Source organism: Panthera uncia, chromosome E1, assembly GCF_023721935.1.
Source record: "Panthera uncia isolate 11264 chromosome E1, Puncia_PCG_1.0, whole genome shotgun sequence".
Lineage (NCBI taxonomy): Eukaryota > Metazoa > Chordata > Mammalia > Carnivora > Felidae > Panthera > Panthera uncia.
Window position 1 is genome coordinate 5,283,362 of NC_064814.1, and position 16,982 is coordinate 5,300,343.

The 16,982-nt window shown below is 63.4% G+C and overlaps 2 protein-coding genes and 1 non-coding gene across 4 annotated transcripts in view; 2 read left to right on the plus strand and 1 right to left on the minus strand.

The window, feature by feature from the left end:
* EVPL (envoplakin) overlaps window positions 1-12,686 on the plus strand; it is a 17,943-nt gene extending 5,257 nt beyond the window's left edge. The window contains 17 exon segments of the mRNA XM_049638142.1: window positions 245-283; window positions 422-583; window positions 676-783; window positions 966-1,061; window positions 2,022-2,147; window positions 2,604-2,750; window positions 2,976-3,130; window positions 3,301-3,398; window positions 3,705-3,877; window positions 5,207-5,385; window positions 5,484-5,622; window positions 5,732-5,925; window positions 6,380-6,530; window positions 7,818-7,901; window positions 8,005-8,115; window positions 8,217-8,309; window positions 8,997-12,686. Of these exon segments, the coding sequence (XP_049494099.1) occupies window positions 245-283; window positions 422-583; window positions 676-783; window positions 966-1,061; window positions 2,022-2,147; window positions 2,604-2,750; window positions 2,976-3,130; window positions 3,301-3,398; window positions 3,705-3,877; window positions 5,207-5,385; window positions 5,484-5,622; window positions 5,732-5,925; window positions 6,380-6,530; window positions 7,818-7,901; window positions 8,005-8,115; window positions 8,217-8,309; window positions 8,997-12,686 (5,745 nt within the window).
* Window positions 6,089-6,232, plus strand: LOC125927769 (U4 spliceosomal RNA). Its single transcript, XR_007459446.1, has one exon. It is a non-coding gene; the product is annotated as a U4 spliceosomal RNA (small nuclear RNA).
* Window positions 12,687-13,041: 355 nt separating the features above from the next.
* Window positions 13,042-16,968, minus strand: CDK3 (cyclin dependent kinase 3). Of its 2 annotated transcripts, none has more exons than XM_049635692.1 (7): window positions 16,281-16,968; window positions 15,888-15,965; window positions 15,685-15,805; window positions 15,422-15,592; window positions 15,230-15,331; window positions 14,760-14,963; window positions 13,042-13,747 (listed from the first exon to the last, which is right to left on the minus strand). In XM_049635692.1, the coding sequence occupies exons 1-7, from the start codon at window positions 16,547-16,549 to the stop codon at window positions 13,622-13,624; spliced, it is 1,071 nt and encodes a 356-aa protein (XP_049491649.1). In that variant the 5' UTR covers window positions 16,550-16,968; the 3' UTR covers window positions 13,042-13,621. The 2 variants fall into 2 exon arrangements, with proteins under 2 accessions (XP_049491649.1, XP_049491651.1); XM_049635694.1 differs by having other exon boundaries at window positions 14,760-15,043; window positions 15,187-15,331.
* Window positions 16,969-16,982: the final 14 nt, after the last annotated feature.

Genomic DNA, 16,982 nt, shown 5'->3' on the forward strand with positions numbered 1-16,982 from the left:
CAAGGGGGGAGACAGAGCGGGCTCGGCCCGGGGCAGCACCCAGCGGCCCTTCCCCCCCCCTCCCCGCCCCTCCCCTCCCCTCCCCTCCCCTCCCTTTTCTCCCATCCTAGCCTAGGTGGCCTGGCGGGCCCTCTGGGGCAAGGGATGGAGGTGGGGGACACAGTGGGCCCAGGACAAGGGGTACAATCTCCCCTGGATGCTGCCTCTTGCTGAGCCTGCTCTGTCTCCCCCCTTGGTGAAGCAGGACGCAGCTACCATCCGGAGCCAATACCGGGACCTCCTGGTGAGCGGAAGGGCTGGGTGGACAGGGAGAGGGCTGGGCCTGGCCCCCCTGCACCCTTCCCGGGGCCAGCGTTTCCAGGCACAGCCTGACGGCGCCCCTTGCTACCCCCCTTCCCCCGCCACGTCCCGCGGAGCACAGAAGGCAGCCTCGTGGCGCGGGCAGAGCCTGGGCAGCCTGTACACGCACCTGCAGGGCTGCACGCGCCAGCTGAACGCCCTGGCCCAGCAGCAGCAGGGCATCCTGCAGCAGGACTGGAGCGACCTCATGGCGGACCCCGAGGGCGTGCGGCGGGAGTACGAGGTCGGCGGCAGAGTGGGGGGCCGGGGGAGGGGGGCACACGGACATCCCGTCCCGTCCTCCCCCGTCACTGATGCTCCGCACTCTTCCCCCAGCACTTCAAGCAGCACGAGCTGCTGAGCCAGGAGCAGAGCGTGAACCAGCTAGAGGACGACGGGGAGCGCATGGTGGAGCTGGGGCACCCGGCTGTGGGGCCCATCCAGGTGCGAGGGACAGAGGCTGCCCGCGGTCTCAGGGCCGCCCGCTCCCTCAATCCGGGGGCTCCCCAGGGAGGCTGGGAGAGGGAGACACGGCCCAGGGTGGGGCCGGCCGAGCGGGCAGTGGATGGGTGCACAGGGCGGGGCGGGGCGGGCCCGGTCTGAGGGCTGGGTGTTGCTGTCCCCAGACCCACCAGGAGGCCCTGAAGATGGCGTGGCAGAACTTTCTGAACCTGTGCATCTGCCAGGAGAGCCAGCTGCAGCATGTGGAGACGTATCGCCAGGTGAGCCGGTGCGCGGGGCTGGGTGGGGGCCCGAGGAGACAGGGGCGGGCGGCCACTGGGGCCCTGGGCGCAGAGGTGCCTGGAGAACGCCACAGGACACGCTCACACGGAGGGAGACAAGGCACCTCATAAAAACGGCAGAGCTGTGTCATCGTGACCGGGTCCCAGAGGGAAAACGAGGTCACGCAAACATTCACAACAGGGTGAGGTGGCTCCCGGGGGCCGGGGGGTGGGGAAGGGGTTGGTTCTCAAAGGCAAACTAAATAAATTAGTTAAAATCTTACTCCTCTGCATAAATCACAAGTGATGTTTCATATACTTTGAGAGGGACATAAGCCAAAGGGGTTTTCCTTCCTTTTTAAAAATATTTTCCTACGTAACTGCCATACCATTATCACACGGACAAGAATTCCACAACATCACCCAACTGCAGGATGTTTCTTTTTTTTTTTTTTTTTAAGTTTATTTATTTTGAGAAAGAGAGTGAGCCTGCATGAGTGGGAGAGGGGCAGAGAGAGAGAGAGAGAGAAAGAGAGAATCCCAAGCAGGCTCCGTGATGTGACTGCAGAGCCCGAAGCGGGGCTCGATCCCACGAACCGTGAGATCATGACCTGAGCCCAAGTCAAGAGTCGGATGCTTAATCGACAGAGGCACCCAGGTGCCCCCAGGAGTTTCTTTGTAAAGCACACTCCTAGCTTCCACTTGGGGGCACCCACCCCAGGTTCCAGCCAGGACGACAGCAGGTACTGGAGTAAGCAGGAGAGCCCCACTCCATCTGGGCAGGAAGCACAGAAGCCACGGTGTTTCATAACCCTGAAACAAGCCCAGTGAGCCAGAAACGCCCATTTGCAGAACACTCCGGTTAAAAAAGCCGCACGGCCTGGGTAGAAAGGCCGACGGTGCAGGGGCCAGTGCGGGGTTGGTGGGCAGAGCTCTCCCCCTGACTACCCACGACCTCAGTTCCAGGAAGAGGCCGACTCCGTCAGCCAAACCCTGGCAAAGCTGAACTCCAGCCTGGACACCCAGTACAGCCCTGCCCCTGGGGGGCCCCCTGGCGCCCCCACAGAGCTGCTACAACAGCTGGAGGTGAGCGAGCCCCACCAGACCACCTGCACCCCGCTCCAGGGGATGGGGCTGGCCCTTGCGTCTAGGTCTCACCCTTCTCCGGGGACTTATTCCCGTCCTGAGCCCACCCTGGGTGGGGAGGAGAAGGGGGTCTGCTCTAGTAGGAAGGGGCTGGTCTGTTACCAGCAAGCCCTTTCCACCTCTGGGCCTCAGTTTCCTCACCTGCAATGCGACAGAGACCGCCTGGGAGGGATCTGTGCGCGCCCACCCCAGCCCCTACTCTAGAGGCCTGGGTGATGCTGAGCAGCCCCCCACCCCGCCCCGCCCCAACCAGCAGACCCCAGGATCCTGGGCCCCTTGGAGGGCCTTCTTTTACTTTCCTGACTTAGACACCCTGTCTTCATGAAGGCCCCTTGGCTCTCATGGTGGGGGTGGGCAGTACGGGGCAGGCCTCAAGTGCAGCCTGGGACCCCACAGGCAGACAAGAAGCAGCTGGCTGTCGCTGAGAAGACCACTGGGGACCTGCAGCGGCAGAGCCATCAGGTGGCCCCTCTGCAGCAGCGCAGGAACCCCCCCCAGCAGCCTCTGCACGTGGACAGCATCTGCGACTGGGACTCAGAAGAAGTACAGGCTCTGCCCGCCCAGCCGCAGCCCTGCCTCCTCCAGTCCCACCATTGCCTCCGCTCCCACCCATCCCCACCCTGCCCCAGCCCTCTGTCCTCCAAGCCCTGCTCTGCCTCTGGCCTGTCCCTGCCCCTACCCCAGCCCGTGTACCCAGCCTGGCTCCATCTTGGCCTCAGTTCCCCCTGCCCCTGAGCCGACACGAGCCCCCCCTGCCCTGTCCCCCAGGTGCAGCTGCTGCGGGGTGAGCGGTATGTGTTGATGGACAACACCGACCAGCACACCTGGGTCGTGCAAGGCCCAGGTGGGGAGACCAAACGTGCCCCAGCCGCCTGCTTCTGCATCCCGGCTCCGGACCCTGAAGCCGTGGCCAGGGCCTCCAAGTGGGTCCGCCTGGGGATACTCGGGGGCAGGAGGCAGGCTGTGGGCCCAGACCAGGTCCTGTGGTGTTTGCCCTTCACCTGGAGCAGTGACTCCTGGGGCGGAGTTGGGGGCGGGGGGGCGCTCAGAGAGAGAGGAGAGACGTCCCTCTCTGATCTCCCCCTTGTTCTAGGCTGGCCTCGGAGCTGCAGGCCCTGAAGCAGAAATTGGCCACAGTCCAGAGCCACCTGACGGCCAGCACTACGCAGCCCTTACAGACTGGCCAGCAGGGTACTGAGGGCTGGCCAGAGACTTGGGGATTGTTGGGAGAGAAGGAGTAGATTCCTACTTTGGTCGCTGTCGGGGGGGTTGTGATGGGCAGGGGGGACCCTGGATTAGGGACTTCTGCTGGGGGGTTCCATCTCTTGGGTTGGCAAGCCCCGAGGGAGCATGGTCCCTCCCCCAGTTAGGCCCTACCCACCCACCTCCCTCCCTTCCCCACACAGGATGCTATGGGGGCACCAGGGAAGAGCTCCTCAGGCAGATGGGCAGAGGGGAGGTAGGCCCTGGACCCTTACAGGAACTCTATGCCCCCAGCTCCCGCTGGCTCAGCCCCAGAAGACCCACAGGCCCAGAAACTCCTGACACAGATGACCCGACTGGATGGAGACCTAGGGCAAATAGAGAGGCAGGTGCTGGCCTGGGCCCGGGCCCCACTGAGCCGCACGGCACCACTGGAGGACCTGGAGGGCCGCATCCAAAGCCACGAGGTGGGTGGATGAGCGAGGACAGCAGGGATAAGAACAACCCCTCCCCTGGGGGCGCACGAACTAAAGGTGAGGCGAGTGTGCGCGCAGCCGCAGGGACCCGAGGCAGAGGCAGGGAGCGGACAGTCCAGGGTTCAAGACAAGCTGACTCCCACTCTGGCTCCTCCGCTGACCAGCTTTGTGATCTTGGCAAATCACTTAACCTCTCTGGGCCCTGATTTTCTCGCCACTGAAAACACACACAGTGATACCCATGCATCTGGTTGTCCCAAGGATGACGTCAGGCCCAAGGAAGGTTCTAGAAGGGCAGGGCCCAGGGTAAAGGCCCTGGACCCTGCACTTGGGAGGTGTTCCAGCGAGGGTCCCGAGAGCAGCAAGGAAGCCTGGGCTTCCTCCTGGAGGCAGGTGGGGGAGCCTCCCCAGGAGAGGTTGCAGTGTGTAAACTCCATCACAAAAGGACAGTCCTCTGAGCGCCAACAGTGAAAGCAGCCCCTCCCCACGGGGCAGGGAGGAAGGGGGTGGCGGTTTGAGTTATGTCCTTGCCGACCAGTTTCCGTTCAATACAGTGCTGGGGTTTGGTTTCTAAATGTTTGAATCTCGTTGGCCCATGTCCCCATGCAAACAGCTGGTCTCCGCTCCACCTTGTACCGGAGGTGTGAGATGCTCAGAGGGCCGGTGGGGACAGGAGGGCTCCCGGGCTGGGACAGGATGCGCGGGAGGTGTTGAAGACTGGGTCTTGACTCAGAGGGGACGTCGTGGGGGGACGGCAGAGCGGGCAGGGGGCAGAATGCAGCCTCAACACAGATCCCCCCGCCGCCTGAGGCTCTGGGGCTGACAGGGGGCTGGGCCTTTGCACCTGAGTTACCAGTTATGACTGCATGGGGACATGGCAGCCCCCAACTGGGTCCTCAAGTCCTGAAGCCGCCACGTCGCCCATGTTAGGGGTGCTGGGGGCCCTAGGAAGCGCACTTAGGCCTGAAGGTAGACAGTGAGTGGCTGAGGAGGAACAGAATAACCCATGTGGACAGAGCGAGGGCTTTGCCGCCTGACCTGGGCGACCGGGCAGGGAACCGTTTTGTGAATGGCACAGTGACACCCACAGGGTCGTGCTGCCTCCTCCCATCAGTCTTTCTGCAGATGAAGACACTGGGGCTCGGGGAGGTTGACAGGCCCAAGGTCATCCCCAGGGGGATGCTGGGGGCCAGGACTGATCCCTGATCTCTGGCCTCAGCCCAGGCTCATACCCACCATGCTCTGAGGCCTTGTGGGCAGGGTTGGGTGGGCCCTTCTGGAAGGAGACCTCTGACCCTGTCCCACCCCGCCCCGCCCCAGGGCACAGCCCAGCGGCTGCAGAGCCTGGGAGCGGAGAAGGAGGCAGCCCAGCAGGAGTGTGAAGCATTTCTGTCCGGCCAGCCCGTGGGCCCCGTGGCCCTGCACCTGCCTGTGGTCCTCAACAACCTCAAGAACAAGTACAGTGACGTTCAGGTTCTCTGCAACCTCTACGGGGAGAAGTGAGTGCTCCGGGGACTGGGAAGGGGGACCGCTGGGTGGTGCCATTGGGGGTGCGTGTGGCCCTGGGAGCTCCTGACACGGGGCCCCCTTGACACAGAGCCAGAGCTGCCCTGGGTCTGGAGCGGCAGATCCAGGACACGGAGAGGGTCATCCGAGGCTTGGAATCTTCTGTGGCACAGGAGGCCCCTCTCCCTGCCAGCCCAGGCGCGCTGCAGGAGAGGGTCAGCGAGCTGCAGGTGAGGGGCCGGGTGGCCTTGCCGAGCATTTGCGGGGCGGTGGGGGTGTGTGGGCGTGGTGACTCATGGAGCCACGAGGGTGCACGGCGCCGTGTCCCCTCCTCCCCAGCGCCTGCGGAGGGAGCTGCGGGAACAGCAGGCCTGCGTGCTGGGGCTGCACCGCGAGCTGAAGGCCACCGAGCATGCGTGCAGCACCCTGCAGAACAGCTTCTGCGAGTTCTGCCAAGATCTGCCTCACCAGCAGCGCCAGGCGAGGGCCCTCACCGACCGCTACCACGCTGTGGGGGACCAGCTGGACCTGCGGTGAGTGGCTGGGCTGTTAGGGCTCGAGGCACGCCCCCCCCCCCCCCCCCCCCCCCCACCCAGTGCACAGCAGTGGCTGCTGCCACCGAGCTGTGTGACCTTGGACTGGTGACTTCACCTCTCTGAGGCTGGGTTTCCTCAACTCTAAAACGGGATAATAACCAGCTTTGCGCAGTGGCAGTATCGTAGCCCGTAAGGTTTATCCGAGGCGCGATTATTGCTAATTAAAATGGGATAATAACAGCACCCGTCTCCCAGGGCGAGCCTGCCTACCTCCCTGGCAGAGACTGTCTGGGCCTTCCCAGAATGCCCAGCTCCAGCATAGGCCCAGAATAGGGCCTTCTGACCCGTCCCAGGGAGGAAGGCACCCACCAGTCTCCTCTGTGCACCCCTCACCTGTCCCCAGAGGGTAGCTGTCACCTCTGCTCCGGGCCTCCTCCTCCTCCTCCTGTAGGGAGAAGATGTTGCAGGACGCCAGCCTCACCTACCAGCAGTTCAAGAACTGCAGGGACAACCTGAGCTTCTGGCTGGAGCACCTGCCCCACAACCAGCTGCGGCCCAGCGACGGGCCCAGCCAGGTGGCCTACAAGTTGCAGGCGCAGAAGGTGAGGAGCTGGGACCGCAGGCCACCTCCAGCCTCTCTGGGGACCCTCCCCACAGGGAGAGCCGCCCGTGCGTGTGTGGCCCCCTAGTGGCCAGCATGCTAAGAGACCTCAGAGCTCAGGCCCCTGCTGGGGTCACCCCCACCCTAAACACTCGCTCCACCTGGCCCACAGAAACGGCAAGGCCAGCGCCATCTGGTATGAGGTGGGCAGCGAGCTTTACGCTCCTGGGGGTTCCAGCTCCTACCTCATCCTCTTCCTCCTACTTGCCAGTCCCCTGCTACACACTGGCAATGAACCAGAGGTGACGGGCACAGCCAGTCTGGTGGGGGAGGCCAGTGCCTTGCAGACCACCTTGCTGGCGAGTGCTCTGGTGGAGAGCCAGAGCCCCGTGGGAGCCCCTGGCAGGACACGGGGGGGTCAGGGCAAGTGGTCTGGAAGACAAGGGCCTGGGGCCGCAGGAGGAATGACAGTGTCTAGGGAGAAAGCAAAGGGGTATAAGGTCGGACAGGTGGCTTGGGACAGAGATTATTAGACCTGGCTGGAGATTAGAATCACCCAGGGGGCTTTTAAAACATCCCTGTCCCAGAACCCCACTCCAGACGGATTAAATTGGAATCGCTGGGACCAGAACGTCGGTACTTTTTTGTTGTTGTTTGAAGTTTATTTATTTATTTTGAGGGGGAGAGAGAGCATGCGTGTGTGCATGGAAGTAAGAACGGAGAGAGTGAATCTCAAGCAGACAGCACGTGAGCCAGACTCGGGGCTCGATCTCACGAACCGTGAGATCATGCATGACCTGAGCCGAAATCAAGAGTCAATTAACTGGCCGAGCCACCCGGGTGCCCCACATCAGCACTTTTTAAAAAGTTCCCCAAGTGAAGAAAAGGGGCGGCCAAGGTTAGGAACGATTCAGATGGTGGTCCTCAGGTCCCTGGACCTGTAGCACCAGCATCATGGAGACAGTTAGGCGTGCAAATTCTCAGGCCCCAACCCAGCTCTGCTCAGTCATGACCTCTGGAGGGGGGCCTTCAATCTCTGTTTCAACAAGCTCTCTAGGTGGGTCACAGGGTGAAGGCCCCTGGGCTGGAACGTGACTCTGAGGGGCACTGGGCAGAAGGAAGGGATTCTCCCAAAAAGAGGAAGGAAGAATTCCCGGAAAGGGCAGTTTCCCGGGTGAACTCCTGCCCCTGCGGCCCCTGGAGCGTGCTGGCTGCCTGAGGCCCCGGAGGAGGGCCTGGCTGAATGGTGTTTGCCGACCTCCCTCGACTCCCGCTTTCTCCCTGGCAGAGGCTACAGCAGGAGATCCAGGGCCGAGAGCAGGACAGGGCCATGGCGTCCCGCCTCTCCCAGGACCTGCAGGCAGCCCTCCAGGTAAGCCCTTCACTTATCTCCCCTCCCTCTGCCAGTCCTCTGCTCTCCCATCCCCTGTCTCCCCCACTGACCATCGGCCTATTGTCCTTCCCTCCCTGTTCAGGACTACGCGTTGCAGGCAGATACCTACCGCTGCTCCCTGGAGACCACTCAGGCAGGGTCAGCCCCCAAGAGACCCCGAGTAGCTCCCCTGCAGGAGAGCATCCAGGACCAGGTGAGATGGGACCCGGCGAGGCTCAGTGTCCCTCGGCACCAGCCCTGCCAGCTCTGGAGCTGACCCTGTCCTCCCTCTCCCTCCCTGCTCCCCGTCTCTAGGAGAAGAACTTGACAAAGGCCTACACGGAGGTGGCAGCTGCATGCCAGCAGCAGCTGCGCCAGCTGGAGTTTGCCAGAAGGATGCTCGAGAAGGTACGGGGACAGCGCCCACTCCGTCCCTGTGCGAGGCAGCCTGGGCTGGTCACGGACATGGCAGGCTCGGCGGCCTGAGGGGTACAGCTCTCTACCTTCCCCGGTTCTCTCCCCAGCGGCTCTTCCAGGCTGGTAACCGTCTCAGAGTCAGGCCCTGGAGATGTCATTCAGTGCAGTCACAGCTTAGCCACTGGGCAGTCTGCCAGTGGGGACAGGAGAAAATCCCCACAAAGTCTTTAGCTCAGGACCAGCCGCAAGGGGCAAGAGGCCACCTAAGTCTCCCTCCCTGGGAGACAGAAGCCTTCCATGGCTCTTGGTGTCTGGCTGAGGAACTTGCCACCTTTCTCCTACACCGACACTCCCAGAAGAGCGTGGGCCCATACCCGGGAGCCTGGCTGGAAGGGGAGGGGCAGAGGTTTGGAAAGGAGACCCTGTCCTGTTTGCACGTTCTGGTGCAAATTCCTCCCGAACACTGCCTTGCGTCGTGGGGCTGAGGGGTCCTCTCAAAATCCCGCGTCCAAGGTCTGCGACTCCTGCTCCCGGAACCTACCAGAAGCCTCAGGAAGCAGGGAGGGGTCTCTGATCTCAGCGTGCAGTGGGGGTGACAGAAATGGGGCTCATCCCCCCCCCCCCCCCCCGCGCCCACCTCCCCTCCCGGACTCTTTCCCTCCTCCTCTCCCTCTGCAGAAGGAGCTCAGTGAGGATATCCAGGTGACCCATGATGCACGGCAGGGGTCCGAGGGCCCAGCCCGAGCGGGGAAGGATCCCGAGGCCCTGAAGTCCCAGCTGGAGGAGGAGAGGAAGCGGGTAGCTCAGGTGCAGCACGAGCTGGAGGAACAGAGGAACCGGCTGCTGCAGCTGAGGACCCAGCGGCCCTTGGAGAGGCTGGAAGAGAAGGAAGTGGTGGAGTTCTACCGGGACCCCCAGCTGGAGAGCGACCTGTCCAGGGTGAAGTCCCAGGTAGAGGATGAGGGCAAGAAGCGGGCCAGCCTGCAGGCAGACCTGGAGGCAGTGGCCCAGCAGGTGGTCCAGCTGGAGAGCAAGAGGAGGGCCGTGCGGCCCCACCTGCTGACCAAGGAGGTCACCCAGATCGAGAGGGACCCTGACCTGGACAGCCAGGCGGCCCGGCTCGGCCGCGAGATCCAGCACCTGCGGGGACAGAACGCCACCGTCTCGGTCCGGCTGGAGGAGCTCAAGAAGGAGCTGCTGGCCCTGGAGGAGAAGGAGCCGAACGTGAAGGAGAAGGTTGTGGTGAGAGAGGTGGTCAAGGTGGAGAAGGACCTGGAGACGCTCAAGGCGGCCCAGGCGCTGAGGCTGCAGCTGGAAGAGGACACCGTGCGGAGGAAGGGCGCCGAGGAGGCCGTGGCCAAGCTGCGGGCTCGTCTCGAAGCGCTGGAGCGGGCAATCGGCGCCGTGGAGCCCAAGGTGATCGTGAAGGAGGTGAAGAAGGTGGAGCGGGACCCGGGCCTTCTGGAAGAGGCGGCGAGGCTGAGGAGCCTCCTCGAGGAGACCCGCAGCGAGAACGCGACCCTGGCGCGGGAGCTGGAGGAGCTGCGGGGAAGGCACGGCGCGGCGGAGGAGCAGAAGCCCGAAGTGGAGCTCCGGGAGCGCGTCCACGAGACCTTCCAGGTGGCTCCGGAGACGCAGCGGGAGATGGCGAGGCTCAGGGCCCAGCTGCAGGAGACCGCTGGCGAGAGGAGCCGCGTGGAGCAGGAGGTGGCGGCGCTGCTGCCCGACCTGGCGGCCCTGCGCGCCCAGAAGCCGGCGGTGGAGTACAAGGAGGTGACGCAGGAGGTGGTGAAGCACGAGAGGAGCCCCGAGGTGCTGCGGGAAATCGACCGCCTGAAGGCGCAGCTCAACGAGCTGGTCAACGGCAGCGGGCGGGCCCAGGAGCAGCTCATCCGCCTGCGGGGGGAGCGCGATGAGTGGAAGCGGGAGCGCTCCAAGGTGGAGACCAAGACGGTGAACAGGGAGGTGGTGCGCCACGAGAAGGACCCCGTCCTGGAGAAGGAGGCCGAGCGGCTGCGCCAGGAGGTGCGAGAAGCCGCGCAGAAGAGGCGGGCGGCCGAGGATGCGGTCTCCGAGCTGCAGAGTAAGTACCTGCTGCTGGAGAGGAGGCGGCCCGAGGAGAAGGTGGTGGTGCAGGAGGTGGTGGTCACCCGGAAGGACCCGAAGCTCCGCGAGGACCACAGCCGGCTGAGCCGGAGCCTGGACGAGGAGGCGGGCCGGCGGCGGCAGCTGGAGCGGGAAGTCCAGCAGCTGCAGGCTGGCGTGCAGGAGAGGGAGGGCCTGCTCGGCTTCCAGGAGGACCGGGGCAAGAAGCTGGCCGCGGAGAGGGAGCTGCGGCGGCTGACCCTGAAGATCCGGGAGCTCGAGGAGCGGCCTCCCGTGCCGCAAGAGAAGATCATCATGGAGGAGGTGGTCAAGCTGGAGAAGGACCCGGACCTGGAGAAGTCCACAGAAGCCCTGCGGCAGGACCTGGACCAGGAGAAAGCCCGGGTGACGGGGCTGCATCGGGAGTGCAAGAACCTGAGGGTCCAGATCGACGTCCTCCAGACAACCAAAGCGCAAGAGAAGACCATCTACAAGGAGGTGATCCGCGTGGAGAAGGACCGGGTGCTGGAGGGTGAGCGGTCCCGGGCGTGGGAGGCGCTCAACAGGGAGCGTTCGGCCCGGCAGAGCCGGGAGGAGGAGGTGCGGCACCTGCGGGAGCGCATCGACAAGGCCGAGGCGCTGAGGAAGACGCGGGCCCGGGAGGAGGCCGAGCTGCAGAAGGGCCGGGACCAGGCGGCCCAGGAGCGAAGGCAGCTGCAGCAGGAGCTGCGGGAGCTGGAGAAGCAGAAGCAGCAGACGGTGCTGCGTCTGCAGGAGGAGGCGCAGCTGCTCAGCCAGAGGACGGAGAGCGAGCGGCAGAAGGCCGCCCGGCGGGGCCGGGAGCTCTCGCAGCTCGAGGCGGCCATCCTCCGCGAGAAGGACCAGATCCACGAGAAGGAGAGGACCCTCCGGGACCTCCACGCCAAGGTGAGCAGGGAGGAGCTCAACCAGGAGACCCAGACGCGAGAGACCAACCTTTCCACCAAGATCTCCATCTTGGAACCGGAGACGGGGAAGGACCTGTCCCCATACGAGGCCTACAAGAGGGGCATCATCGACCGAGGCCAGTACCTTCAGCTACAGGAGCTCGAGTGTGACTGGGAGGAGGTCACCACCTCGGGCCCCTGTGGGGAGGAGTCCGTGCTCCTGGACCGCAAGAGCGGGAAGCAGTACTCCATCGAGGCCGCCCTGCGCTGTCGGCGCATCTCCAAGGAAGAGTACCATCTCTACAAGGACGGCCGCCTCCCCGTCTCCGAGTTCGCGCTGCTCGTGGCGGGGGAGACCAAGCCCTGCTCCTCACTCTCCATCGGCTCCATCATCTCCAAGTCCCCCCTGGCCTCCCCAGCGCCCCAGGGCACCGGTTTCTTCTCTCCCAGCGTCTCTCTCGGACTCGGCGATGACAGCTTCCCCATCGCCGGCATCTACGACACAACCACAGACAACAAATGCACCATCAAGACGGCAGTGGCCAAGAACATGCTGGACCCCATCACCGGGCAGAAGCTGCTGGAGGCCCAGGCGGCCACAGGGGGCATCATAGACCTCCTCAGCCGGGAGCGCTACTCCGTGCACAAGGCTATGGAGAGGGGGCTGATCGAGAACACGTCCACGCAGAGGCTGCTCAACGCCCAGAAGGCCTTCACGGGCATCGAGGATCCCGTCACCAAGAAGAGGCTGTCGGTGGGCGAGGCCGTCCAGAAGGGCTGGATGCCCCGGGAGAGCGTGCTCCCACACCTGCAGGTGCAGCACCTGACTGGGGGGCTCATCGACCCCAAGAGGACCGGCCGCATCCCGGTCCCGCAGGCGGTGCTCTCTGGAATGATCAGCGAGGAGCTGGCCCAGCTTCTGCAGGATGAGTCCGGCTATGAGAAGGATTTGACAGACCCCATCTCCAAGGAGCGGGTGAGCTATAAGGAGGCCATGGGGCGCTGCCGGAGAGACCCCCTGAGCGGCCTGCTGCTGCTCCCAGCTGCCCTGGAGGGGTACCGCTGCTACCGTGCCGCCTCCCCCCCAGTACTGCGCTCCCTGCCCCTGCGCTGAGGGGGCCAGGCGGTCCCGGGGAGCGGGTGTGAGGGGGAGGGTGGGACACGTGCACTCCTCGCCCCGGGGGGAACAGCCTCATCCAAGCGGGTGGGTCCTTCCTCTGATACCTGTGCTAGTACTCGGAAGTTTGCGGTGTGGGACCCCTCCCCCAACTTTGGCTGCCAGGCCCATCCCCAGACCCAGCCATCCATCGGCACATCTGTCTCTCCTCCCTCCTCCCTGCCCCAGTGCTTCCAATAAATGAGTTCTCCCCGCGTCTAGTTCACATTTGGGAATGCAGGATGGGTTTGTCTGAGCCATAAGCACAAGGGAGAGTTGCTGGGGTCCTTCCCAGGTGGGAAGCAGACCCATCCACCCAGCCTGGCCAAGGGAATGGATGCTTCCAAGGGCTTTGGCTCCCTTGACTCTGGGAGGGGTGCACCGGCAGGCCCCGGAGAGACCCCGAACAGCCCCTCCCGTCCCCACTGCCTCTGCTCCGGGACTTTGACTTCTGGCCAGGAACAGTCTCCAGCCTTCTGTCAACCTCCCCCTTGTCAGCAAGTCCTTGGTACGCGCCCTTCCCCCCGCCCTGCCCCCAAGAAAAACACTGGAAAACTCAGGAAATATAGCACTTTTATTTACTGTTCTTAAAGCCAGAGGCAAACAACATAAGCATATCCTAAGTATAAGACAAGTACTTAGAACAGCCACACACATCCCAGACGTTCCCTGGGATCAGGAAAATGTCCTCTCTCTTCCCGTTAAACTGGGACTCTTAACTGGTATGCAACTCTTCCCCCAAACATTTTAAAGCCAAAAAGACCGGCAGGGGGCACCCCTTCCCTTTTTGGGGGGGGGGGGCGTTGTCTGGCTCTGCCTCGCCGCCACACGGGGGCAGGCTTCCTCCTCATCTCAGCAGCTGTTCCTGCGGCAGGGGGCCCAACCTCTAACATACCCCCTGCGCACGGAGCTCCGGTGCCCCCGTCTTGAACCGATACTGTCAAACCCAACAAACAACACTGGAACTCGTTAACCTGCGGGCAGGACTAACCCAAACTCCGCTCTCTGGCAGCCGATGCCAAATTCCTCAGAACTTTGCTTTCTCCCAGATAGGTCCTCTTTCTTGGGACATGGGTGGGGGAGGCAGCTGGGGCAGCAGCGGAGAGAGGCTCCGAGGCGGAGGACCTCACACCCTCTCAGCGGCAGAAACGCTCCACCACATACTGCGGGGGGGCCGGGGAGGTCTCAGCGGACAAGAAGTACGGATGTGCGAGGGCAGCCTTGGCGGAGATCCGCCGGCTGGGGTCGTACTGCAGGAGTTGCTGTGGAGGAAGGAGGAGAAAAGAGATCAAGCACTGGGCCGGGCCGGGCCCCTGAGAGGAGTTACCCTCGGGCCCTAGGGGGCGGGCCCCAAACCGGGGAGCAGCTGCCTTCAAGCCATCTCCCAGCTCGCAAGCCAGTTCTGGATGCTCTCGGAATCTGGGGACAAAGAATGAGTTCTGGTCGGGCCCTGGGAAACCTTCCCCGCCTCCTGCGGACTAGAGGCTGAAACCATCTGTCTTCTCCCTGCCTGAGGTTCCCAGGCCTCAGCCCGTGTCTGGTTGAGACAGACTTCTATGTATGGAGAAGGCGAGGGCCCAAGCTGTCCAGGGCGCGTGCTTGAGGGCGGGGCAGGAAGTAGGAGTCCCTGAGCCCGGCGAGGCTGCGGACAGACCCCTTGCCTAGGAGTAATCCAGATGGAATGCTAAGCGACTTGGCTGGAGGTCTATGCCGTCCTGCTGGCAGACCTACGCAGGCCTCTGGAAAGGTGAAAATCCGGCCCTGCCTTCCTCTGGCCCAACAACCAGACTAAAGAGACAAACGTGGCCCCAAATCTTTGTGGGCGAGAAGAGGTGGTTCTACCTGGGGCCTCCCGAGCAGCCTGGCCTGGGCCCAGCCCAGTGGGTCAGGATGGTACAACAGGACAGGTGAGTGAAGGCTGTGTGGCAGGGGCCCAGATGGCAGGGAACAGCCAGGTGCAAAGAGTAACCACCATGGCAGGAGGCGTGCTCCCTGCCGGGGAGAGCTTACAGAGAAAGGGCAGGTATCACAGCATAAAAACAAAGCTAACTAACTAGAAGATCGGAGTTTTAAAAGGAAACACAAACACTCGACTCCTCAGGGGAGGGGGTCTCCAGATTGAACAATCAGTATGTGCAGGGTCTGGGACAATCAGGGGTCAGAAAAGAGACTCAGAAGGAGGTGAGGTGACACAAGGGGCTGGCTGACAAAGAGGACACTTGTGGTGGGAGCAGCAGCCTTTCTGGCCCTCCCCTGCCCCCCACCTGTACCTACCATGAGCAGGTCCTTGCCCTCTGGTTCCAGGCCGGGCACAATCTCCTCCAACCCCTTCCTGGTCCACTTGGGGAAACTGCCCTTATAGTCGGGCAGCTGGGTGACTCCTGGCCACATGGCTTCACTGGGCGTCCCCAGGGTCCGAAAGATCCGAAAGAGCTGGTCAATCTCAGAGTCACCAGGAAACAGGGCTCTACGGGTCACCTGCAACGAGGGAGACGGGGTGTGGGGTCCACTCCCTTGTCGTACAGAATCCAACACCAGATAAGATGTCCTTCCCGGGGCTGTGCTGAGAATCCCGACCTTTTCTGGAATGAGCTCCGCTTCCTTAGTCCCGCAACCAGGCCCAAACACCCCTTAATCCACCTCTAATGGGTGCATCAGTGTCGCACTGGCCCCCCCCCTCCCCCGCTGCCCCCAGCAGCACCCTGCCTGTAGCCTCCCCCGTGGCTATGTCTGTCCCTCTTTACCATCTCGGCAAAGATGCAGCCAATGCTCCAGACATCCACAGCCGTGGAATAGAACTTGCTGCCCAAGAGGATCTCAGGGGCGCGATACCAAAGTGTCACCACCTGTGGGAGCAAGAAAACAGCATCATGCAGGCTGGCTGAGTGTTCAGGTGACATCCCTTCAGCCGTCCTCTCCCCCGGGGCCCGCGGAACCTCGTGGGTGTAGGTGCGTAGGGGCACCCCGAAGGCTCGAGCCAGTCCGAAGTCGGCCAGCTTGATGGCACCCAACTCATTGATGAGCAGATTCTGGGGCTTCAGGTCTCGGTGGATGACCCGATGAGAGTGGCAGAAACTCACCCCCTGCAGCAGCTGGAAGAGGTAGCTCTGCAACAGGGAGCGAGGAAGGGGCCGGATGAGCCGAAGTGGGGCTGGCGGAGGGGGGCGTTCGCTGGCCTTCCCCGCCCTTCCCTCGCTACCTTGACCAAGTGCAGGGGGAGCTCGGAGGCCGGCGTGGAGTCCATGTACTTCTTTAGGTCCTGGCTGAGGAACTCAAACACCAGGTAAAGCTTCTTCTCGCTGTGCACCACATCCAGCAGCCTGGCCGGGGTCCACCAGTCACAACACGGCTCCCGGCTGGACGGAGACGGGCCCAGCCTCCCCGCCTCCTTCCCCACCTCACCTGACGATGTTGGGGTGCTTCAGCTCTTTGAGCAGGGAGATCTCCCTGATGGCAGTGCTTGGGACTCCCTCAGTTTCCCTACGGGAAAGGAGGGTACGGCAGTGGAGGCAGGGAGCCAAGAAGGGTGCTTCTGCCCCGGCGGGGAGTCACCTGTGTGTTCCGTATTCCAGAAGGATGGCCCGGCCCCCAGCGACGGGGCGCTGCGGTCCTCATGAGGCACACACTAGCACCACCAGGGGCCCCGGGCGAAGCGTGGAGGGAACGAGGAGGGCTGCACCTCTGCGCCTGCCCCCCCCGCTGTAACTGGGCACACTCAGAAGTGCACCCTGAGGTGTGGGACGGACGGGGGTCACCCCTGGGGCTGATGTGTCCCGGGGCCCTCCGGGCACTCACAAATCCAGCCTGATCTTCTTGAGGGCCACGAGCTGCCCCGTCTCCTTGTTCTTGGCCTTATACACCACCCCGTAGGTGCCCTCTCCGATCTTCTCTACCTTCTGGAACACATCCATAGCCGCAGAGCTGCCCAGGAAACAGAGGGCGCCTGGGGCATTCACTGGCACACCCAGCGCCCCCGCTGCCCCTCCAGCCCCCCCGGAACACCTAGGCCAGCCCCTGCCTGGGCCCAGGTCCGCCTCTGCCCCACTCAGCCCCAGAGAACACATCCCCAGCGCAGGCCTCCCCCAACCCAGCCAGGAAGGTGCCCAGCTACGGAGCGCAGGAGGGCCCAAACTTCTCAGCGGAGCTCCCGCCTCTGCCCTGCCAAGCCCCAGGTTCTGGGGGCGAAGGCTACCCAGAAGGGTGGCCTGAGGGGCCGGGGTAGAGGTCAGGGCAGCTCGGGGCAGAGGTCAGCGGTCCGGAAGGGTTTCTGAAGCCACAGTCGTGCTCTAGGCCGCAAGGCCAGGGTGAGGGGCTGGGCCTCAACTGTCTGGGGACGCTCAGCCTCCTGTGAGGGCAGAACCTCGGTGGGGACAGCCCCCCCTGCATCCCGGGACCCCCACCCGAGCCCTGGGAACCCCCCAGCACCACCCCCCTGATAACCCCAGCCCAGAATTCACCAGAAACCCTGTGCTCCTGGAGCTTCACTGCTAACAGGCT